Source organism: Temnothorax curvispinosus, unplaced genomic scaffold (assembly GCF_003070985.1).
Source record: "Temnothorax curvispinosus isolate PA1 unplaced genomic scaffold, ASM307098v1 QBEX01013816.1, whole genome shotgun sequence".
NCBI classification, from domain to species: domain Eukaryota; kingdom Metazoa; phylum Arthropoda; class Insecta; order Hymenoptera; family Formicidae; genus Temnothorax; species Temnothorax curvispinosus.
Genome location: NW_020223596.1, coordinates 46,561 through 70,390, shown reverse-complemented (window position 1 = coordinate 70,390; position 23,830 = coordinate 46,561). Strand labels below are relative to the sequence as shown.

At 43.9% G+C, this 23,830-nt stretch overlaps 2 protein-coding genes across 2 annotated transcripts; one reads left to right on the top strand and one right to left on the bottom strand.

The window, feature by feature from the left end:
• Positions 1-1,830: 1,830 nt before the first annotated feature.
• LOC112463991 (dymeclin) lies at positions 1,831-5,553 on the top strand. Its single transcript, XM_025030729.1, has 12 exons — positions 1,831-1,929; positions 2,500-2,802; positions 2,889-3,086; positions 3,181-3,425; positions 3,498-3,713; positions 3,816-3,997; positions 4,092-4,217; positions 4,283-4,396; positions 4,473-4,766; positions 4,846-5,028; positions 5,134-5,250; positions 5,336-5,553. The coding sequence occupies exons 2-12, from the start codon at positions 2,516-2,518 to the stop codon at positions 5,501-5,503; spliced, it is 2,130 nt and encodes a 709-aa protein (XP_024886497.1). The 5' UTR covers positions 1,831-1,929; positions 2,500-2,515; the 3' UTR covers positions 5,504-5,553.
• A 1,151-nt stretch (positions 5,554-6,704) lies between these two features.
• LOC112463990 (calsyntenin-1) lies at positions 6,705-23,670 on the bottom strand. The gene is made up of 4 exons (XM_025030728.1): positions 23,208-23,670; positions 18,685-18,964; positions 15,016-15,827; positions 6,705-14,078 (listed from the first exon to the last, which is right to left on the bottom strand). The coding sequence occupies exons 1-4, from the start codon at positions 23,332-23,334 to the stop codon at positions 12,421-12,423; spliced, it is 2,877 nt and encodes a 958-aa protein (XP_024886496.1). The 5' UTR covers positions 23,335-23,670; the 3' UTR covers positions 6,705-12,420.
• Positions 23,671-23,830: the final 160 nt, after the last annotated feature.

Below are 23,830 nucleotides of genomic sequence, written 5' to 3'. Positions count from 1 at the left end.
TGTAGGAGTGTCTAAATCAAATTGTGCGTAAATACTTAAAAATCCGCCACCGACTGTATCTATAAATAATGATCACGTTTTTTTATTATTATTATTTCAACATTCGGTACTCCACGATTAATTCTTCGCGATATTTTTTCGATAACTAAAAACCTCACAGTACGGATATAATGCATGAGATAAATGATTTCTGTAACGGCTATAATATTAATTACAGCAACCTAACTTATTAATTTGTCAATGATTAATGTACAATTTATAATTAATTCATATAACTTTATACATAACTTGCAACTGATTCGTGCATATAATTTTATAAAACAATCACAACATGAACTACAATAATTTTGCACTTTCAATCTATAATTAATGTAAGCAGTGATTGCGACCAAGAGAGAAAGTAATCGCGATCAGTGCCAATTACTACCGTTTAATTCAATTTATTCATGTGCATTTTATAAACTCTAATTTATAACCTCTCATTCTCCATACTTCTAATTTACAGAAAAACTACATGTAAAAGCAGAAAAAGACAAAGAAAGAGAGAGAGAGAGAGAGAGAGAGAGAGAGAGAGAGAGAGAGAGAGTAATCGCGGCCAAGTTATAATTATCGCGATTATTGCCAATTACCATTTACATAAATACCATTTATATAATTTACACTACATATATAAATATTGTTAGGTACTACACATATATATATAGATATTTCAGTTTATTCAGTTTTAATATATTTCAATTAGACGCAATCGTACAGAATTCACTTAATCTGTCGAAACCATCGACATTTGCATTACCGACACGATATTCACAATCAATAATTACAATCGCACGGAGTTCACTTGACGGAACTATGGCACATCGGCGTTACCAATATGGCATATCGTATACAGTGACGCTACGATAGCGCGGAGTTCACTTGACGGAACTGTCGCGCTACCGACATGTATTGTACTCCCCTTACATAAAATTTAATAAGCAAGTGATTATTTGGCCAGTGATTAGTTACTTATTTTGAATAAAAGCACTGTTTTTAATGCTCTTAATACTCAAAACAAGTAATCAATCACTATAAGCCAAATAATCACTTACAGTATTAAATAAATGTCTGTAACAGTCGATGGCGGATTTTTCAATAAATGCAGCAATTATATGCACGCGATGTAATTAACAAGTGCTCAACGTGCCGCTGAAGCGCGTATCTAACGAAAAGTACTCCAATCGCGCTTCGATTCTCCCGAAAAGACATAAGGACTATTTTCGCGCGCCTATGGCATCGGAATCTGTACTCACCGGGACTGTACCGTTTCGAGACAGAACCTCGCTCGGAGCCAGGCTCGATTACGACCGGCGAAACGGCGTCTACCGCGAACGCCCACGGTAACCGACACTTTCTGGCGATCGTGCGTCCCTTCGGTCGACACTCCCGACACGAATTCGCGATCGACGTGCACTTTTAACCGGCAAAATCGGCGATCGATCGCGGAGCGGCCGCACTCCCCGTGTGTCACCGAATCGACGCGCCGAAACTGTCATGGCGGCCGAACGGCCGAAGCGGCCGCTCAACGGCACTGTACCGTTCGACAAATATTTTCGCCGGATACATCCGGAGCCGCGGTACTTCAATGATCTCCCCCCGAATAGTGCGTTCGAAGGCTTCAAAATGCCAAGTATTCGGCGCTGATTTGCGACACGAGTAATCCCTCGCGAGTCGAAAACAGCCGCGAGTTTGAAGGCGGGAAGATAGTTGAACGGAGATATTCGCGCGGTTTTTGCCTGCCGGTATGGCAGGGTCGCTCCGAGAGGCGATGACGAAGACGATGACCGACCGTGTCGATACAGCTGGTGCCTGGTGCCAGTGTTGGCCAGTGTCAGTGTGGAACTTTTTGCTGTCCATGCGTGATGTGCGAGTCAACTGACCAGTAATTTTGTAAGTGCGCTTTATTCCCACGCGCGAAACGCATTGTCCGAAGTGACGGGAGGCTGTGTTTGCGAATTACCGGCGAAGTAACAGGTTAATCGAGCGGTTCTCGATGTGCCGAGTGACGTTTGGAGGTTATTTAGCTCGCCCGTACCGTCGCGGCGTTTACGTTTACGCGAGAATTGCGAGATAACGTCCCGGCTGTCGTGACAAAAGCTGCATCATCGAAGCACGATTGTGCAAACGCTAAACGAATAATTAGAATATTCACGGCCGATTGGTACGTGTTGATTCGCTCGTGCCAAGTCGCCGTCGTCATGCTGGACTGTCAATGCATTCTTTTGATTGTGTTATCTTCGCAAAGAAAGCAATTTTCGTATTTACATATCGCCGCCGACGGTGCAAAGAGTATCTTTAAGTCGCCAGAAAGTCAGCCGTTCGATATTGTTTAACATACAACGTCATCAGTTCTATTGTACATGTGTGTAAATAAATGAAATGACTTTATTTGCACATGCATAATGCGAGGAACAGATTCTCTGAATGGATATTAGGAGCAGTTGTCTCTTTCATTTTCAGAAGATCAATAAGGGCAATGGGTGCTACGCCGAGTCGCTATGAAGATCTTTCCAAGAACGTGCACCTGGGAAGATTCTGCGGGAAGCAGAGTATACCTCCGAATGATCCATTCTGGAGTACGTTTCTCTCTTATAACATACGACCACCCATTACGAGGAACGATCAGATAGAACTGGATTCGCGGCTAGACTCGTCGTGCCAACAGTTGCTGGTTAATAATTTGGTCACCGGCAACTTTGGTACCCTGATACAAATAGCTCTGATACGCATCAACGAGCTGCTAGCGCCTGTGCAAAATCAGAAGTAAGCATGCGTTACTTTATTAATACGTCATAATTGGTTGTGTAATAGTAAATGAATTTTAAACATCTTTGTTTTGTTATTTGCAGTATAATATCGGCATGGCAAACGTACAATGCATTGTTTGCTGTGAGATGTATTTTGAAGTACCTCATTGAGATCGTTGGTGAAGAACAGATGCTAAATCACATTGAAGCACCGCAAACGACAAGCGAAGCACTTCCTACTTATAGATTGGCATTTTTTATCGAAGCACTGATAGAACTCATTACAGATGTACCTTTATGGTAAGTGAAGAAAATATATTGTATGTTACAGTTTTTAAAAATGCATACCGTGTGCGTTAATATATCTAATAAATATATTTATTTTTTTTTACAGTGAATTTACATACGTTGTTCACTTGGAGGCGATCAATTGTTTACTTGTGCTGCTTTCGGTGCAATTATTTTCTCAAACTGCGGCCGAATACAGCACAGTGTACAGGATAGCGATGCACGTGCATCTGAACCAACATGCAGCTACTATGGTGTGTACGCTGTTGCATAATTTTATCCAACAGGAACACGCTCCCCCGGGATTACTGACACAGCAGTCCGGGGGTAGTATTGTATTCAGTATTGCTGGTAAATATAACGATATCACAAAGCGCGGACGCGGTCCATTTTACAAAACGTTAATATAAAGCATTATTTCAGCCGGATTGTGGAACGTAATAAGAATGGGCATAGGCAGCGGTTCGAAAAATGTACAGGTTGCACATAACGGCACTGCTGAGGAAGAAGAGAAAAAACGCGATACGGAAACTCCGCTCGCTAGTCAATCTCTATTACTTCTATTGGTTCTGACGAATCACTGTACCGCTACACAGAATCCATATAGAAACGCGCTCTTCTCTTTTATAGATATGCAAGGTGAGCATCGGGCTGATCTGATTCAATTACGAAAATCCTGATATGAATTATTATTATTATTAACATTGCATATATCAAATAAAAATATATTTTTTATTATAGAAGATCATACTATATCGCAAGGGAACGCAGCTGATACTTTCAAATTTAATCTAAATAAATTATATAATACCATTTGTAAGATACCAAATACAGACGAAGTCACGCTTCTGCTCTACATGCTTTTACATAGAAACTCGAGTGTGAAACAGGACATAATGAGAAGGCCTGATATACAACTACTGGCAAGTGTTATTAAAGCTCACATTTTTCTTTGACTTTAATTACTTCTAATATTTAATAATTGAACAATATTGAAACGTTTGTTTACTCTGTTAGGTAACTCCAATACTACAAATATTATATCATGCGCCAAACAACACATCCCATCATATTTATATGTCTCTAATCATCTTGCTAATTTTAAGTGAAGATGAAACGTTTAACAAACGAATACATGAAATTGTAAGTATCAATATTTTCTTTAATTCTGTAATGATGATTATAGTAATTGTCCTTTTTTTTTCAAGATACTTAAAAGTGTAACATGGTACACTGAGAGATCCATAAGCGAAATATCATTAGGTGGTCTTTTAATCCTTGTTGTGATTCGCACCATACAATATAATATGTTTAAAATGAGAGTACGTGTGATATTTCGTATATATTGATATGAATTCGTACATTTACAAAATGCAACATTCTTTTTATCATTATTAGGATAAATATCTTCATACAAACTGTTTGGCAGCCCTAGCAAACATGTCTGCCCAGTTCACATCTTTACACCCTTACGTTAGTCAGAGGTTGTTAAGTCTGTTTGAAACTCTTGCAAAAAAGCATGCACGGTTAGAAGCAAGAATTCTAGAGCAAACACAGTCGACAACTCTTCCTGCCAGTGGTAGTATTGTTCTTAGTACGCATGTTGAAACGACTATTAATGTAACAGTTAGTAAAAGTAATAAAAAAAAGACCGAGGCTTCCGCTGTTTCTACTGTTACAACCGAAGATTTGGTAAGATACATGAACGAGTCATTTTTTCCGTTTGGTACTTATTAAGTAAAAAAAAAATATATATATATTTTTTTTTTAGATTCAAGACTTGACTATACTTGAGGAGGTCTTACGGATGGTGCTAGAAATTATAAATAGTTGTTTAACACATAGACTCGCGCACAATCCGAATTTAATTTATACTCTCCTGTATAAAAAAGATGTCTTTCAACCATTTAGAACACATTCTGCTTTCCAAGATATTATACAAAATATTGAGTCTGTAAGTTTCCACTTTTAAATTATGAATAGTCAGCATTTTCATATTTCGATATATTATACTTAAATTGATAGTAATAATCGAAATTTTCTGAAACATAATTTTTAGGTAATTAATTTTTTCTCTTATAAATTGGAACAAAAAGATCAGTCACAATTAGGCGTTAGTCAAGTATTAGCTACTATACGACAAGGAACTTTAGAATGGCCAAGGGATCGTTTACGAGTATGTAGAAATTATTACAGATCATTACAATTTGTTTACTCTCATTATGAAAATTTTTATGATATATGTGTACTGTTGTTTATAGAAATTCCCAGAATTAAAGTTCAAGTATGTAGAAGAAGAACAACCAGAGGAATTCTTCATTCCTTATGTGTGGAGTGTCGTTTGTCAAGGAGCATTGTTACATTGGAATGCGGAGAACATAAAATTATTTTCTCCCAATAATGGCGAAGCAACCATCATTGTTTGCTGATACTGAGATGAGGCGTGCATTCTGCTATAAATATTCAAAGCGATAACAGGTTAATATTTGAAACTATAAGTTTGCAATAGAAATATTTACAAAACCAAAAGATGTTTTTTTTTATGGATTAAGATGGAAATTTTAAGAACTAAAATAATAATGAAAATTATATACAGCAGAGTATATATATAATATATGGCATCGAATATATCTACTGCGTGATGAAGTATACCTTTTATAACAAGGATACATCGTCTAAAACGAAACTTTCTTAATCATGTCATTTTCTTGTATAATTTAATACTAATGAAATCGCAAACAAATGAAAAATTGAATTTAATATAATTTTTTCATTCTCATTTTATGGGATAAGAAACTCACAACAGATACTTTATATCTATGAAAATTAGATTTTGTAACTTTTCTGCAATTTTGTGTTTGTGCATAAATGACGTATACCATGTCAAAATAAGTGCAGTTACTGCACGTCGATGGGACTGGTTAAAGTTATTGTAATGTTTTGCATTATAAACGTTGTTACAAGGGACAATGTAATTTTATGTTATTAAAGATATCTACTAATATATGCATGAGAAGTTACAATCTCCACAAATAATATAATTTACAAATGCCCGTATAACTTCGAAACTAAATTTTCTTTTGTAATCTCGTAACTAAATATATATACTAATTGAAAATATTTTTTAATACAAAAATATGAAATTATCGAGGCTTTAGTGAAATTATATCTAGTAGACCAATCAAAGTAGCATGCAATTTCGGTTTTTATCTGCAATATATTTGTAAATAATTATCGAGAAAATTGAGTTTCTACTTGTTTAATTTAAAACATCGCATATTTGTATAGTTGTATTACGCTGTATATGTGCAAATAATTTTTATTTAATATGTACATCAATAAAAACTTTGATATTTATAAATGCCACGTCTCGCTTCTTCAAATACTTGTTTAACGTAATATGGACGTAAATTCACGGGAATAGGACGATATAGGAGAGAATGGAAATAATACAATATTCCATTTTTAACCGGCAGGTCATTTAAAAATCGCACGCAAGAATAGCCAGAATAGCCTATTTAAAAATACTCGAGAGATATAAGTTAATCTTCCTTGAAGTCCTTTTCAAATCAGCTGGAAATTTATCAATTACGGTGACCTGCCGGCTACGTAATGGTCAATTCGCCCATGTCGAATGTACATCTTTATTAAACAAATACAGTTGACGTCTTAATGTTATTTATAATGTCGTTATAGATAGTATTTCATTTTTCCTAGCCTGTGCAGCGTGTATATGCGGCCGCGCGTGATTTTTTGTGTCGTGTACGTGTGTGTATAGTTAATATACTATTGCTAATATACTTCTCATTTTTTGTCTTGAACGATCTTTCAGTTTGCAGAGTTAACAAGATAATTTGACGTTTCTGTGCGTCGCGGTGCAGACGCGCCGAGTAACTCAGTGTGTCACGTTAAAATTAAAGACTCGTTTAAAGTCATAAACATTGCCTTAGCCATACGTCACGTTACGGCTCGAAACGTGTGTGCTTAGCGTACAGATAGTATTTTTTTTCTTTTAATTATTTATTTATTCATAATAATTAAATTCCTTAACTGTAATATACTATACCGTTACTTAATCTTATTAGTTAACACACAATCAATCTGCGATGGGAGGGAATTTAGTCGGCACGTAACGATATTCCGCGTTATGGCCTAACTAATCAGTAGTTGATTATTTCACTCATTACAACTGTCATCGCGCAGTTTTTTTATTGTTAACATCCGATCGTATCGTTACTACGCGCTACTCCTCCACGTACTTTTTCTTCTTTTTTTTTCAGAGAGTGTCGCATACAACGAGAAATAACAACGAGGTCCTGGAGCGATCGCTCGGTATTTTATGAGAAATACGTAATCCGTGTAATACACGCTCTACATGTTTTTTCATGCCTTGGATGCAAGGATGCACTTTTTAGCTTATTCGATTCCAATATTCTCCGGGAATATGGAAAAATGAATCAGTCGGAATATACACAGCAATCTCATTAATGAATTTCCTGTTCTCAATATGGATTCGTTCTACTGAAAACTACTCGGTACATCAATTATAACCGGGGCGCTCTTGTAAAACACACGGACAAAAAGTTCGATCAAGTTACGTTCGCGTGGGAAGGAATTTTGCCGCATTGCCTGAATCGTGCGGCGTGAATCGTCGCAAGACTAACGTCTATCTCTTTTATATTTCTCATTCGACGTTTCGAAAGGAGACGGCGAGCTGAAAAACGAACGATCAAATGAATGGCACGAGGCGTTCGCTCCGCGAAGCGTTATAATTTCTCGATTTACACGCGCGCGTGATCGCGCGTTTATACATGCACGTTTTTCACTGTCGTCGCACCGGGATAGGTGTGTGTGTGTGTGTGTGTGTATATATATATGTGAGATTGTGTATGTGTAAAAGTCGATACGCGTCGGTGGCGGCGGGCGTGTAATATGCGCTGAAGAGAATGCCTCTCGCCTCGTCGTGATAAACGAGAGGAGGTCCTCCCCTCGGAAATTCGGAAGATAAGATTTGACGTGTTAGAGCCCCTCCGACTTATCCGAGCTCCTTCGTTCTTCCCTTAAGAGATCCAAAATATTTCCTCTGACCGTGCGCGTGTGTGTGTGTGTGTGTGTATTCGTGTATGTGTATAAGTGAGACGAAGAAGGGGGAGGAGTATGTATATTTATATACGTAAACATACATACATACGTACACGGGGGCATCTGTGCATATGTATACGTACACGCTCTAGCTGCCTACAAAATACAATGATACATTACAAATTCATATTTTTCCCTCTGTTTCCTTTACTCTTCCCTCTTTACCCCTTTACATCGTCATCATTTGCAAACAGCTTAGATATATTTTATATATATATTTATATATATATTATATAATATCTAGTTGGTTTTTTGTTCTCTGCGCAGTTCCTTCATTTCCCGTTTAATTGAGTGATTAAGTACATCTTTAGAGCGGATGCGCGCACCCGATTAGGTTCACGTTGCGAATCATTTCTCGTTTCATTGATTTCCCGATTTCTCGGTCGAAAGAGACTTTTGGCCTCCCGATATCTCGCTCGGAATAACAAAAGCGTTGTTCGCAAGCGCATGGGCGCTCCCTTATTTCACCGCGTTCGGATTATGAGCATCTTATCACCGCACGTATTTTTTTCTTGCATAACATTAAATCACGTACACGCAGAGGCAGCTTGAGTTTTATGTAACTTAAGCCACATGTTGCTGCTGATTTTGAATTATTTATGTACCAAGATCAAAGATGTTTTTTACATGAGCAAATATTTTCAGGAACGAAGCGAAGCTTCCGAGTGGCGAATCTTTCAAGCGATAAGAATAGAGGAGAGGAGACGATACCAACTTGAGGAACTGTTTCGCGTAAATAAGGGAAGGATGCACCATGCGCGTGCACGATCGTCGGGTAAAGTTACTTTCTGCGAGATACACCCTTTTTCCCACCGATTTTCACGCGCTCTTCTGACTTCGTTACATCGACATCGCGTGATGCACCCGATGGGAGCGCACACGTTGTTTATTTTACGATGTCGCGTGTACGATGATGAAATGAAATAGGAGAATCCCAAGTATCTCCCGAACTGTATAATTCACCGTGCACTTATGCTGCTTATGCTCGAGGATTAAGCATACAAACGCGTGTGTACACATTTACGTAAGCTAATTTAGACACACTCATGAAGGCCAGATCCTTTCTTGACTTCGATCCTCGTAAGAACCTCCATGCGGGGAGGCCGTCGCGAGTGCCTCGGCTGATTTTGTTGATTACCTTCTCACCGTGTTTACGATTGTTATAAAATACGAGATTACGTTACGATAAGATTCGCGTTGCAATGTAATAAAATCGCGTTTAGGAGAAAACACTAGGAAAAGGAAAGACAGTACAAAAGCAAGCGTACACACCGGTATTTTATGTATATAAGTGTATATATATAATATGCGATCTCTGGTGTTATCAGGAACAGATAAACGATCATGTGTCACGTCTCTGTTTGTCTTTATTGATTTATTTTCTTCTTTCCGGTAGTCGTCGAACTCCGCTTTCTCGTTTAGAGCAATCCGAATTCTCGATCGAAGTATATCTGCTTTCGCGCGAGTCGGAGAGATGCGTAAGAGAGGGTGCGTATTGGTAAACCCTCCTCGGGAACGGAGATGGGAAAAAAAAGAAACCTATCCCCCGAGAACGAGAAAGAAACCCTTACGAAGTCGCGACGTTTCGCGATCGCGGACCGCTCGTTGACGAAGCGAAGCTTCCCAAAAAACGTTTCCGACGAATCCCTTATAAAAATGATATGATATGCTCGTTGGAAAAATAAATTGTTCATTATAGTTCCCTATATGAATATAGATATATCCGTACGCGAGTTCTTCGGTACTGATGGTGCCTCCGCATTCATACGATTCGGTATAATTCTAGATTTATGCCAACACAGAGACACACATATACACGAGAATCCGTTCATTATTTCGCGGCGATAACGGATGCGCAGCCGTCGTGTCACCATTTCGATGAAAGAACGAGAGAAAGAGAGAGAGTTTAATGTACCCTACGATGGGATCATTGCACGTGTGTGACGCATTTTCCGACACAGGACCATCGACAGGTATTGTGCGTCGAGGCCCGTGACAGCCCGCCGGACGACAGCGCGTCGCCCGGAAACGACGCCCATAGCGAGAGCGCGTCCGACCCTTAACTCCTAACAGCTGTAAATGTCTAAAATACAACCAGAACTTTTCGCCATAACGCGGTTTCGGGCAGCGATACAAAAGCTAAAACCGCGTTTCGCGCAGCGAGTTTACCGTGCACTCGAGGAAGCTACGGTATCGCGAGAAGTTCCTAATAACAATACAGGGCGGATACCCGTCGACGGCAATACCGCGACGAGAAGAAAACGAAGGGGGGAAAAAAGGAAACGCAGCTTGAGATTCACTGTTAAAGCATACAATACGAATTCAACGTACTACTTGCTTAAAAGGCACGTAAAAGCATCAGTTTTCTCTCTGTGAAAAGAGCGATTGCACGATACGACACGCGTCGGGGAGATTAACAGGAGAAGCACGCTCGATGGCTTTCCCAGCCGCTGCGCATTACTTTAGAGTAATCGTCTACCACTCGAGACGAGACTCTCGCCACGGAATAATGAATGGACGCTGATATATGTATACATATGTAGAGCACGTGCGTGTCGCGAGCGCATAAACCGCGTACCGGTTAACTGCCGTTAATTCGTCAAACGCTTATAGGAAAACTAAGACAACCTCGAACGAGGAGTGAATAATCCACCCTCTAAGCCGATCCTTCATGTGTCAAGTAATTTTAATTAATTAGAAATGAATATTTATACCGGATCAAATTACGTGACGCATGAAGCGTCTGCTCGCGTGCAGATTGTCCCCCTCGCCGAATATTTCATGTTCTCCGAACGTTCACGAACTAACGGCCGGCGGAACCGTCGTTTTTTAACGCGCAGCTTCTGTGTGCGACACGCTTATACACGGATATGGTGCTGTACCGATTATCTTAAATGTTGAAGCACTAGCATGAAATGCGTGGTAATGTCCTCACTCATCTTCTGCAAATCGATCAGGAAGGAACATCGTGCAAAGAAAGAAAATGATCAAAGGCGTAACGACTTAAAAACTAAACATGTTAAAATTGGGCAAGCATCGTATGGCCCAGGCTCAGCCCGATTCACGTGCTACACCGAAGCGAATAGCTTTCAGCATATCTTCGTATCGCGAGCGCTTTTGATCAAAATACGAAAGACACAATTATATTGCGAAAGATTTACATTCATGAGATCAAATGGACCTTAGATAAGAAAGTTTAGTCGAGAAGACGAGGAAGAATAGAGTCAGCTCAGCACTGTGTTTCGCATTTAAAACTACGCTACCGGGCCGTCCTGCCTACAGTAAGAATAATAGAAATAATAATAATGATAAACAACTTTCGATAAAATGGCTGGATATTGCCGCAGCGATTAGTCATAATAAAATAGCGATAACCGTATATAGATTAAAAAGAAGGAAAGATAGTTAGGAGTATAAAAAAAAAGTTCCCTTGTCCTACTACTACCAATGATGAGTCAAGAATATAAATTAAGAACTGCCGTAAATATTCCCGTCGGAAATATTCCCGGCGGGACTTTAAGTATCTCTTGCGTGTATCTCCGATTCTACCAAACATCAACGACGTGTGTTCGTAGGTAGAAAGAGTTTCAACTATATTCGATAAAGCGTCCCGCACTCTAGATTTTTCCTGACGCTTAAGACGAGTACTAACTGAATGCCGTTTTATATCGTTACCTCATCGATTATATCGACGTCATCTACGAGAGAGGATGAGGGGGGACGGATAATACGATAACGCTCTCGCGCAGTAAAGGGGAATAATAATCGTTTAGAGAATCGATCGAGCGATGGAGCGGCTTAAAACGTTAAATCTTATTACTCTATATATTCTGGAGATTCGAAAGCGTAATAAATATTCTAATCCCTTAACGACGCGTCCGTGATATCTGATGCACGAGGAGAGAACTTCGCAAAATCAATCTTTCGGACGCAAGTCGCGTTCGACGAGAGACATCCGTACACGATAATCCGAAACTCTTTACTCCCGTAGATTAAATTCGCAAAGTCGCCGATAGCTGCGCGAGAGATCTTCAACGTGAAATACTCCCGAGACGTGCTCGAGACAAGCATCACGCGGGCGCGCGCGGCGAGAAGAAACGATATATGGAAAAATTTTGCGGGAAGTGGCACGCGGCCAGTACTCCTCTTAGTACGCGAAGAAAGAGGGATGTGTGAATGCTCAGTGTAAAGATAATAGGGTGATTTAAACGTCACGATGATCCCATTCCAGATCGTGCGGCGAGTTGTGACGGCGGTGTCGGCCGTTGCTGAGGTCGCAATCGTTCTCGCAGTCGGAGCTGTCAAGGTCATCGTCCCGGAACGAGGCGTCCTCGGAATCAGAGCTGCCGGAGTCGTCCACATCCTCGTCCCGCTGGCTCTGGTGATGCTGGTCGTGTTCCGTCAACCTGTCCATCGGATTCACGGTGATGGCGAGGCCCGAATCGTCCCAGGCCATCTCCGTCTCGGCAGCGAGCTCGTCACCGGCGGATCGTCGTCGTTTGGCCGCCCCACGTACCCGCGCAGCGCCCACCACTGCCATCAGCAGCAGGAAGCCGATGCAAGCGGCAGCGACGATGGTTACGGCATGGCTGCCGCCGGTGCCACTGACGGTTCTGCTGCCTTCATGAAGCGCGGCTGTAGCGTATTCCTCCGTTAGATCGGCATGGTGCGGCGAGAGCTGTGCGTGACCCGGTGCCGGCTCGATGATTCTGGCGATGGGCGGTTCTCCGGACGTCGTGTGCGGCAGAACGGTCGTCTTCTCCTTAGGATGAATCACAGCAAGCGTTTGCACGTATTCGTTGCTGGCGAAGCGGCCACTCAGCTCGGAACAGGTGAGTTTGAAGACGCGATCAAGGTAATAAGCCGGCTTGCGGTTCGTGTACATGATGAGACGGATGAGTTGCTGATAGTTGTAGGGCGAGTCCGCGCCAGAGAGAACGACGCCGTCTCGGTCAACACGAGCGGAGATGTCGTGGAATGCGAGCAAGGCGTCACCGGGTAATCCCAAGCTCTCGTGATCGGGGTTAAGGCTCGGATAAACACTGACGGCGCAGGCGTCCAATCGGGCGGCTGATCCGGCGGTGACGCGCGCGTCGGGGAACACTCGTACTCCCAACCGGAAATCAGCGTATTCTCGAGCCACGTAACCGGTGCCGTTGACGGTGATGCCCGGTCGCGGAGGCGGTAGCACGGTGACGTAGGACTGCACGGTCGGTACCGGTAGAGGCGTGTTCTCGCTACCTTCGCAGACGATCGTTGTGTCGAGACGGAAGTTACGGCGACCGGGCGTCGGGAAACGTCGAGTATTGGAGTAGCCGATACGACGCAAAAGAGTCTCAACGTTCGTGCGGTTGTCGCCATCGATGCGCACTTCAGTCATGTCAGAATTGGTCAGCAGTTGAGTACCCGGTTGCAACAAGTCCATCGGTGGCACGTGAATGCCCTCTTGGCAGCGTCGCAGGCACGATAGTACTTCTGGTTTCTCGTTTCGGCCGACTAGGACGGACAGGCCGGCGAGATAGCCACGGAAATGGTGTTTGGTCTTATTCTCGGAGCCCTGCCAGCACGCCCCGACCACAAGGGTGGTATTGACACCCTTGGCCGGGTGCAAAGGCCAATCGTCGATGACTTCGGGGTTCTTCTCGTCGGCGCGCCACTCCTCGCCGTCCACGTACAGGTTGACGCGCGGGAAGTCTACCTGGATCGCGTAATGATGCCACTTATCGTCGCATACCTGGCCGAGCTTCCAACGCCATTCGGCGGCACGGAAGATGTTGGGATCGCCTTCGGAGAAGTCGCGTCGCAGCAGCAAAATCAATCTGCAGTTCCTTATGAACAAGGCGTAATGGTGTCTATTCATCTCTGTAATTGAAACGGTACGGCGTTAGTTGCGCCTTTCGTGACGTCGCTGCGCGTAATAAAGTGCAGAGACGCGCGACGGCATTAAGGAGAGATTTAACGCGAAAGGGTAGAGCCGGAGTAGCAGGACGAGAGAGAGAGAACGTTTATAACCGAGGATTACACGTCGCCCATGGAGACCGGTCGGTATTTAGAAAGATTTGTATTTCAGACCGGGTAGATAGGTAGGATATTTGAGTTGAACTCTTCGCGAGGGCAAGTGAGCGTACAAGCGCGAGCGACGACCTATATAAACGTGCACGACCTGATTTCTTGCCAAAATTCATTCCGCGCAAGGATTAAGCCGCTTTGTTCGAAACTTCACGATAATACCCCGGCGTTTCCGCAGAGTGAACGTGTATATTTTAACGCTTGAGCGCGTGCACCGGCGGCGCGTAATGTATTCTGCTAGATCGACGAACATCGCTTGACATTGGAACGACCGGTGAGCTTATCAGCTGTCTAAAATGATTATTGTCTCTTCCAGGTATAAAGGAAAATGAAAATTATAAAGTTTATAGCCCATTTCATTGTTTTCCCGCTATAAAGCCAATCAGAGGATAATAGTGAGCGTGATAAATATGGAACATAACGTTAGAGTTAATCTTTATGATATTCGACACTAAAAAATTGAAAATTTAATATCAAGCAAATTCTTTGTACAATTATTTTCTTTGTCAACAAATTCTTGTTGCTCTTATCGATGGGCATCTTCTGTTTATAAGCAGAAGATGCTTATATCGATAAGAATAACAAAAACAAAATATTAAATGAATACGAAACAATCTGATAAAATAACGTTGAAAAATAATATTGTAATGTAAAGTGATAAATTGTTTTTAATGTTAAAATATCGTGACGCCGCTAAAACATTGAGTTTCAACGTTACGTGAAAACTTACTGTGATCGTCGGCAGCGCACAAAATGTGCTCCTTGACATGCGGATCCTGTCGCGGGCGTGGTCGGTGCTTGACCCAGACGCCGATGGTGAACTTCTGCGCCAGACTATGCTCCAGCACGTCGTTCGGCACAATCGCGGCTGAATCGACGCCGTCAAACTCGAAGATCTCGTCAGCTTCTCTACCTTCATCTCTGGAAAGAGTAGCCGTCCAGGAGGTTGTGGGCCCGGGGGTAGGCAGCAGGTCCACGCTGTCGCGCGAGGCACCGCACAGTTTCCGCTGGCTGCGAACCCCGTAAGTATCGCGATCGCAACCCTTGCCGATGTGGTCGGTGGCCAAAGTCAGGGTGGCGCGCACGTTGCGCAGGATGCAGGGGGCATCGCAGAGGTCAAGCCGCGCCGAGGGAAGCAGAGGCTGCGACCCGACGCCGGCGGCGTAATCTACTCTCTCGGGAATGCCTCGCCATCCAGGAGCGCACACGCGATTCACCTTGACCGTCACCATCGCCGGCGCCGACTGTTTCATGCCGCAGTCATAAGCGACCACGCTAAGTATATAGTTGTGCGAGCGTTCGTAGTCCAGGGGCTCGGTGTTGCGGATGGCACCCTCGTTGTCGATGATGAACGGCTGATCGGCGGTGAGGATCTCGTACTTGCAGACATCGCCGAATTTCGGCGTACAGTCACGATCGGACGCCTCGACGCGGACCACCTCCTCGTAGAGGCGACCCTCGTCCACGGTGCTAACATAGGCCGGTTGGAGGAACTGCGGCGCGTACTCGTTGACGTCAACCACAGTAATATGAACCGTGGCGCTGAAATAAGATTGAAGTGTGCACGTTCAGCTCAAGGTCTCTCTACTCTCCTACGGAGATAACGGACGTGTCGTAGAAACGTGCGGATATGCGATATGACGAATAGTCTAGAATGCCTAGATTCTTCGAATTCCTACGTACCTACATATATCTCTCCGTTTGTACACTCGCAGTTTATATCAATATATTTTCACGGTTATATTTTGTCGGAAATCTGTGCAATTTTTCGATAAGCTTCAGTTAGAATAAAAAAAATCGGAATTACGCAGATGCGCCATGCCGTAACGCGAAATGTAAAAATGTTTACTTCCAGCTACCAGAAAGATTATTTCGACTATTCCCAGAACGGATTACAACCGTAGAATTTCCATTATAATCTCCATGATGAATTTAAAAGAGCTTATTTCCCAAGTTATAAAGGTTACTTTAATAACTTTCGCATCAAGATAATTAGCTATTTCACGCTGCCATAGATACGCTTACCTTGGTAATGGATTTAATTGTAATGTTTTTTCGAATTAGCGATAATTTATACACGCAAAGTGGCGCACAGTGTAGGAAACTTTAATATTTCCGCGTTGTCACAACGGAGGAATGCATTTTATGCCGTAAACCCTTTGGGAAGGGATTTAAAAGAATTACAGTCAAGCAAATACTGTCGATATACTTAATATAAAACATTTATGTGACAGTGTCCGCTCGGAGCAATATCGGAAATTTAATACGCGGCGTACAACGGAAAAGTCAATAATGCGATACCGCAGAGACCGTACGTGCGAGAGAAAAGGATTGAATTTCGACTCGGAATTGTTTCGTTACCGAAAACACACGCATTCAAACAGCGACCCGTTCGAGTTACGCACTCAGAATCTATTTACGTTTGAAATTTTAGACACGGCAAAATCAATGCGCCGAAAATCCGCCAAACGCGTCGCGCAATAATAATAAATAATCGGGGCAAACCCCGCTCGCACGCGTCACATTGGCCTGCCTCGACTCTTCCATATTAATGTCATAATAACGTGTCGGACGCATGTATATACATTCGATATCCTAATTAGAAATTACGACGATGTATTATCGATGGTTTGAGGCACGCGATATCAATCGATCGCGTAATTCGTTCGACCATCGCGCTGCAGCAAAATTTGTAACATCGTTTGCCGCTTTGTATGAAAAATTCACCGCCAAATCTTTTATATATAAAAGCATCGTATGTTGTGCACGTATATACGAGATGTTTCACTATTGATCTGCCATTCGTTGGCGGCGATTCGGCGAAGTGAGACAGATTCCGAGCCGGAAACAGTACGAACATCGCGCGTTAGTTTTTCACAGTAAATTAACCCTTGCAGTTGTTTTCCTGTTTACCTTAATTTTAACCAAATACTGCCAAATTTACCGCATTTGTTACCTAATTGTTACCGACTTTATGTTCTTGACACGCGAAATTGAACATTTTATAAATTGACTGTTTTTACAATCGTGATTTAAATTGTATACTCGCGCAATATAAATACGAAATCATTTGTACGCGCGCGCGATTATAAATATGAATTTTTGCGATTCTCTAACAAAAGCCAAAGTCGCGTGTTTCATCAACGTCTCTCTTCCTCTACTGTCATAACTCTTTGTCTTTCCCCCTCGGGTCTACAATACATTTTATTAGCTGTCGCGATCGCGAGCGTAAAAGTTTCATTCCAAGGGACGTGTATAACATTTATCGAGGCGAAAGATCGGGAGAGCAAACGCGAACGGACGCGAGGGAATAGTCAGCAGTTATCGTTTCAGACGGGCGTGAAATCGCACAACCTCGTAATGAGAAAATTTGTGCACTCTGACTGGGAGTTATTTCCTCATTTGGCTGACACACCGTTGTGACTATGGCGTCGTGCGCGACGCGCCAGCCGAAAAAATTGGCATTGTGCTGGCGCGACGTGCGATCCAATGACCCATATTTGCGCGAAATGACTTATCACGGATTTTAACTACAGATAAATACACGGTAAGGCGATATATTTCCGATATGACGTCATAAAACACGCTTCGTTTTAGATACCGGAGCGCATAATGATATAATCTGCGACGATAACGTGAATGGACGCGTGTAATTTAGGCTTACGTTATTGGACGCACATAAAGTTTAAATTACGAATGTAACGGACGTAAACATATAAAATGGAATGGTTGATTTCTTGACTGTAACAAACATATCATATTTCTGTTTCCCTTGCTACGATAAATGTAACAAATATAATAAATTTCGTACAAGTATTTTCTGTTGTGCAACGTGCCCGCTAATTAATGTTTTTTTTTTTAATTAAAATATACCCGGAATGTAGTACGATAAATTTCCAGGAAGTAAAAAGTTGAGCTATTTTAATAACATCCATAGACTCCATAGATGTATATCATAGCCTTTGTTATCTAAATGTTTTTAACAAAAGTTTACTTCCAGTTATCTAAGTATGCAGGCAGAAAAAAGATAACTACGATGTATGAAGAAAAGTCTGACGAGGTGGAAGTGTACATTTCTACTTAGCTGTTATCTGAGCGCCGAGAGCATCATACGATAGCAAACTTTTTTCACAGCTAAAGCAGTCGCGTGTTGAAGCGGCCGGGCCCGACTCTCGCAATTATAAACTTAGGTATAGTTCTTCCGTATCGTCCATTCCGCTCTACTTTCGTCAAGTTTACTTTATCTCGAGGTGGAGTTTCCACGAATGAACGCGCGTTACGGATTCGCGCCGCTATATACATTTATAACAAGAGGAATGAAAATTTCGCGCGACCGCTCGAGCAAAGTGCGAGGATTGTAACCCCGTGTAAAATGCAGACGTGCATGTAAAAAACGTACTTTTCTGATTGCGCTCCGTTGCAGCCGACCGCGGCGATGTCGAACTTGTAATTACGGCGTTTTTCGCAGTTCAGGACCCGGAACGCCCGCAGCTCGGCCATCCCCTTCTCCTTCAGGACGATCTCGAACGGCGCCTCGCCGTGGTGCTTGTTCGCGATGCGGAAGGAGCAAACTTTCGTTCCCAGGGCGCGAATCTGCGGCGTGACCTCGACCAGAGTTTCATTCTCCTTGACCAGGCCGTGATATCCGCTCTCGAGGCTCTCCAGATCCAGTCGTGGAGCTGCGGAAACACGTGTATGCGATTGATCAGCCACCGCCGACGTCACCTCGTTTGCTGCGGAGGCGAAAAAGGACCGCCTCCTCAGTTTCCGGTTACGCTATTTCTAACGGGGGAGTCGCTAGAGTAACCGAAGCTCCTCGCGTTACTCGTCGGGAACCTTCGATTCGTTTTTCAAACCGTTTTTTTTTTCCCCCGGAGAAGATGAATAGCCCGATTTCGCCAACTCTATCTTTCGAAACGAGCGGCATCCGGACTATCCGCAGTGAGAATCTACGGTCCCTCGTTAAACACGTTAACGGGGATTCGAAAAAATCGGCATTAAGGTCAATTCGCGCATGAATTTACATAGTGGTATAAGCGTATCACCAATAAAACGCTCGGCACACACTGCTATATTGTTCTGTGATGATCCTGTTGGACGTTTTGATAGAGACGCTCTCGCGCTGTGTGTTTACCGCCGTTATGTAAATTCGCGCGCGCTTCAGTGATGCAGATTCTGAAATCACTGCCATTTTTAACGAAGCGTTAAAAATTAATGGACGAATTCAGCGTCGGTTGGGAAAATTCAGTTAACGTGCGTTCGAGAAAAGTCGGTCGGTAAAATTCACCTTTACCTCCTCCTTCGCCTCCTTCTCTTTCGCCTCCCCTCTCCCATCCGCATGTAACAAGCGAACTTTTTAATTAAGCACTGAAAAATATTTGGCGCGGGTTACGCGGTTTTAATCATAGAGAGAAAAAGGATTCGAAATTTGGTAAAAAAATGGGTTAAGTGAAATTAAAAGAGGCAGCAGCTCGTTAACTCCGTCGTCAACTTCTTCAACATACGGATAATGAGAAAAGCGTTAAACAACTGTATAGCGTAAGGAGAAACGGAGCGTTCGTTCTCGTTTATGTCCGCAACAGTGGCTCATAATTATGCTGTTAATTGCTAACACTGGCATTTTGAGCCGGTAGTCAACAACTAATATCCTCCACGTAAGTTTCTCGACACTGGTGTGACCCAGAATCACCAGATTACATTTGACGGACAGTTTCTGCGACCAGTTGCGAGTGAATTTTTCCTTGACGGAGATTTGACAGAGTTTCTTCGAGTTTAAGCAAGTTTAAGTTAAAATAAAGCAAATATTTTAGAAACGATCAATAATACTTTATCTCTAAATCTAGATTTTTATATGTCGTTTGATGTGAAGCTATCTTTAACAAAAATTTAAAAGATAAAATCTGATTAATTTTTAAATGTTGAAGTGAGACAATTTATTCTCTTTTATACAGCGAAGTGTCAATCTCGATTTTAGTTTTATCAAGAAGTTTATTTACAAAATATTAGACGCGTGCGTGATATGAGACACCTCGTTAAAAATATTCCGAAAATACTGTGACGATGATTGCACTAAAAATTTCAGTGTGAAAATTTAATTTAATGAAATTCGCTATGCTAAACTGGCGATTCATTTAACATCAGATTTCCATATATTTTCGAGATATAACTTTTCGTGTATATTTTAAGCCGAATAATTATTTATAGGCAGTATCTTTCGATCGCGGAAGTCAATTATGAAACATACGCATATGTTTCTCGATTATCTCGCAATTATCATTAAGCGGCGTCGGACGCGTCAAAGCTGACATTTTCCTTTATAAAAACACGCCTACGAAATAAAATCACGTATACCTAAGTATACCGTAGAATCCTACAATTACATTTTGCTAATAAAAACACGTACGAGAAGTTTGTACTATCAACACACAAGAATTTGTGCGCCAAGAATGACGTGAGAAATATCTACACGCGGTTTCTAGCAATAAAATCGACTATTATATAGATAAACTGGATAAACAAATGCACAAAAAGGATTGTTTGTAATAAAAACTCTTGATACTCGTCGCAGAAACTATAAGACATATTTCAAATACACTTTTCTCATTTAAACTACCAGATCTACCGCGTGAATAGAGATTGTCATAACGAATGAACATCGAACAGGAAAAGAGGATCTCGCGCTGCGGATGATATCGCTTAATTAACGCCCCGTCTCCCGTGGCAGTGGCAAAAGCTCAATCATCTCTCGTTAGAATATTCGGCGCAATCGGCGGGACATCTAATTTCATCGGCCGATAATTACAGGCCCGCTGATCGTTAATTAACTGCTCGTGTGCGAAATATACTTTGACGTGCGCGGCGTATTATCATGTCGGGGCATCGGGGCCGACGACGACGACGCTAGAATACATTCAATTATCGCGACATGCGAACCTCGCAATGTGGGCCACGATATCTGTATAGCCGCGGAGAAAGTATAATTCAAATATTGTCAATCGCAGCATTTGCAGCGTCGCGTCGTCGTCGTCACGTATCTCGTCCACGGAGGCGGCCCTTCTAATCTTAGCGGGGCGGGTGATTAGGGATAATTAACGATCCGCCGCCACGCGGGATGCATCCAAATATTTTTAAACCTGCCCGTAACACGATCCCTCTCTCCCTTCTTCTCTCTTTCTCGGGAGATGCGACGGGAATATTAAATTCACATCACTTTAACTCCGTCAGTCTTCGCTCGAAATCAGTCTAATTTTACCCCGGGACTTCTCTTTCTCTCTCTCTGTCTCTCTGTCTCGAATGTGATTCACACCTAGTTCGTTATTCCGACAAGCATGACTAATACCGTCATTCGGTGAACGATGGTAATCGAGCCCCGGCTGATCGCTGGAGGGGTGCGAGCCCCACTCGCGCGCGAAAAGTGCGTTTAATTAAACCGGATGGAGTTGCGTAAAACGTAAGGTTTCCGAAATATAGGCGCGAGACGCGCGCTATTTAGCGCGCCGAGTGAGAAGTCGGCGAATAAACAAGGTAGAACCGATGCATAAATAAAGTTTAACGACGTTGGCGACGTAAATACAAAATATAGAGAAACTTGTAAATTGCTGCTAAAGAAACGTACGGAGCGCAACGTCAGGCAACAACGTGTTGTCGCGCGTATACCGCGGTATAAAAAGACGGATCGATCATTATTTTTCTCAGGTATCATTATCGATTCGTTTACCGTCGCGCGTCTTTTATCGCCCCATTCATACTTTTGTTTACATCAAGTTCAGGTCCAGGATAGCGTAAAAAAAAGAAACTGCAGTCGATCGCGCAGATCAGATGCGACGCGAGAGAAGAGAGCCGTATTTAACGCGGACGAAAAAAGTGACGCGACGCGGCGTCGTCCCGTTGTGCCCCTCTTTTCAGCGGCGGGCGACCTCGTGCCGCATCGAAACGTATTTTTCAATGATTTTATTGTCGCTCGTACGAACGGGCGAAATGAATTTCACCGGGATTTTGCATAAAACGGTTATTCCCGTCGTCCCGCGAATTTGGGCGCGTTAACGCGGCAACGCGCGTCGGCTAAAATCCCGAATTTCTCTCACGGCGCGACGTCGCGTAGAATCAACCGGTACGTCAATTATCCCGGACTCCGGACGGCGACGAAAGATCAGAACGAATTCGTCGCGGCGCGGCGAATCGATTTCAGACCTTTTCGAGACGCGAAAGGTCTCGGGGAAAGCAGAGGATTTTACTCCGAACTTTTCCAGCGTCCCGACACCTTTTTCGTTACGTCACGCGAAGACCCCCGTGAGAGCCGTCGGGGGATATCAACAATCGAGCGCGGTCGGGCCAAATGGTGCGTTTGGAGGGCCGTCGGCGGTCTCTTAATCTCTTAACGGATTCCCCCGCATTTTTCCGTTCTTCCGTTGCCCGTTTTCTCGCAGGTGAGAGAGAAATCGCGCGACGGCGGAGGGTTAACAGCCGCCTTTCTTTCCTCGCCCGTTTCGCGCCGCGGCGGTGGCGGCGGAGGTGGCGGCGGCGGTGACGGCGGCATATCGACCGGGTGGGCGCAGTGCAACGTTCAACTCGTCGTACCGTGGCGTGTAATACAACGAGAGACGGGGCACAGGCACGCACACGGTCAATGGGTTCGCCGTAGCACAGCCTCGACGGGCCGCAGGTGCTGTTATCGCCCGTCGCACCTGCGTGCCGCGCCGCGCCGCGCCGCGAGGCGCCCCAACGTCGTCTCCGACGGCGTCGAGATTCGGGAGAAAACACGCGCGCGTACGCGATCGCGACGGCGGCGATGCCGGATGCGCTCGCGGGACCAGGTAGACGGGTAACGAATGTAGGACACGACGCGGCGACGGCAGCGGTGGCGGCGAGACCAGGCGAACGCCGGGAGAAAGGGAGAATTGGGAAAAGAGAACCGAGAGTCACCTCCATGATCGAAGAAGCTCGAAGGTGTCGACTCGAAGGCCGCGGCGATGTTCGCGTGGGTGAGCCCGACGCACAGGGCCAGCAGCCCGCAGAGCAGCGCGCCCGTCGTCGCCTGCGGCAGCAGCATATTTCCTCCGCGCCTCCTCGTTCTCGTTTTCCTCCTCGTCGTCGACGTCGTCGTCACGGGATCGTGTTGCCTGGCCGCGCGCGGCGTGGCTTACGAGGCACCCACCGTACTACGCCGACTTCAAACGCGCCTCTCTCGCACTCTCCCCGAGTCCTCGACTCTCTCTCGGCGGATCGTAACTCGCAACGTCTCTCACTCGCGCGCGCACTTCGGAGTACACTTCGCTTTTTAAAGGAGCATCGCCGACTGACTGCACGGGACACGGACGGACTCTGTCGCGCGCGCGCTCGCTCACTCGCGGACGGCACACCGCACACACAATCGCGGAGTCAATATTTGAGCGGAATATCGATTCGCCGGAGTCGGGAGAGAGAAAGAGAGAGAGAGAGGAGAGCCAGTGCCGATTCTCGCCGCGCTGCCCCGGGGCGGCGCTGCCGCCGTCGGCGCGCGACACCTCAAGCCCCGTTCACACGAGATCTCTCCGACGGAACGCGAG

What these genes read in the sequence shown, in the direction of transcription:
- LOC112463991 (XM_025030729.1), top strand. Translation starts at nt 2,516, where the DNA reads ATGGGTGCTACGCCGAGTCGCTATGAAGATCTTTCCAAGAACGTGCAC. An exon ending in ATTACAGATGTACCTTTATG is followed by an intron (nt 3,087 to 3,180) that starts GTAAGTGAAGAA and finishes TTTTTTTTACAG; the next exon opens with TGAATTTACATACGTTGTTC. An exon ending in ACAAACGAATACATGAAATT is followed by an intron (nt 4,218 to 4,282) that starts GTAAGTATCAAT and finishes TTTTTTTTCAAG; the next exon opens with ATACTTAAAAGTGTAACATG.
- LOC112463990 (XM_025030728.1), bottom strand. Translation starts at nt 23,334, where the DNA reads ATGCTGCTGCCGCAGGCGACGACGGGCGCGCTGCTCTGCGGGCTGCTG. An exon ending in GAGCTTCTTCGATCATGGAG is followed by an intron (nt 18,965 to 23,207) that starts GTGACTCTCGGT and finishes GTGTTTCCGCAG; the next exon opens with CTCCACGACTGGATCTGGAG. An exon ending in GTGCGCTGCCGACGATCACA is followed by an intron (nt 14,079 to 15,015) that starts GTAAGTTTTCAC and finishes TTTCAATTACAG; the next exon opens with AGATGAATAGACACCATTAC.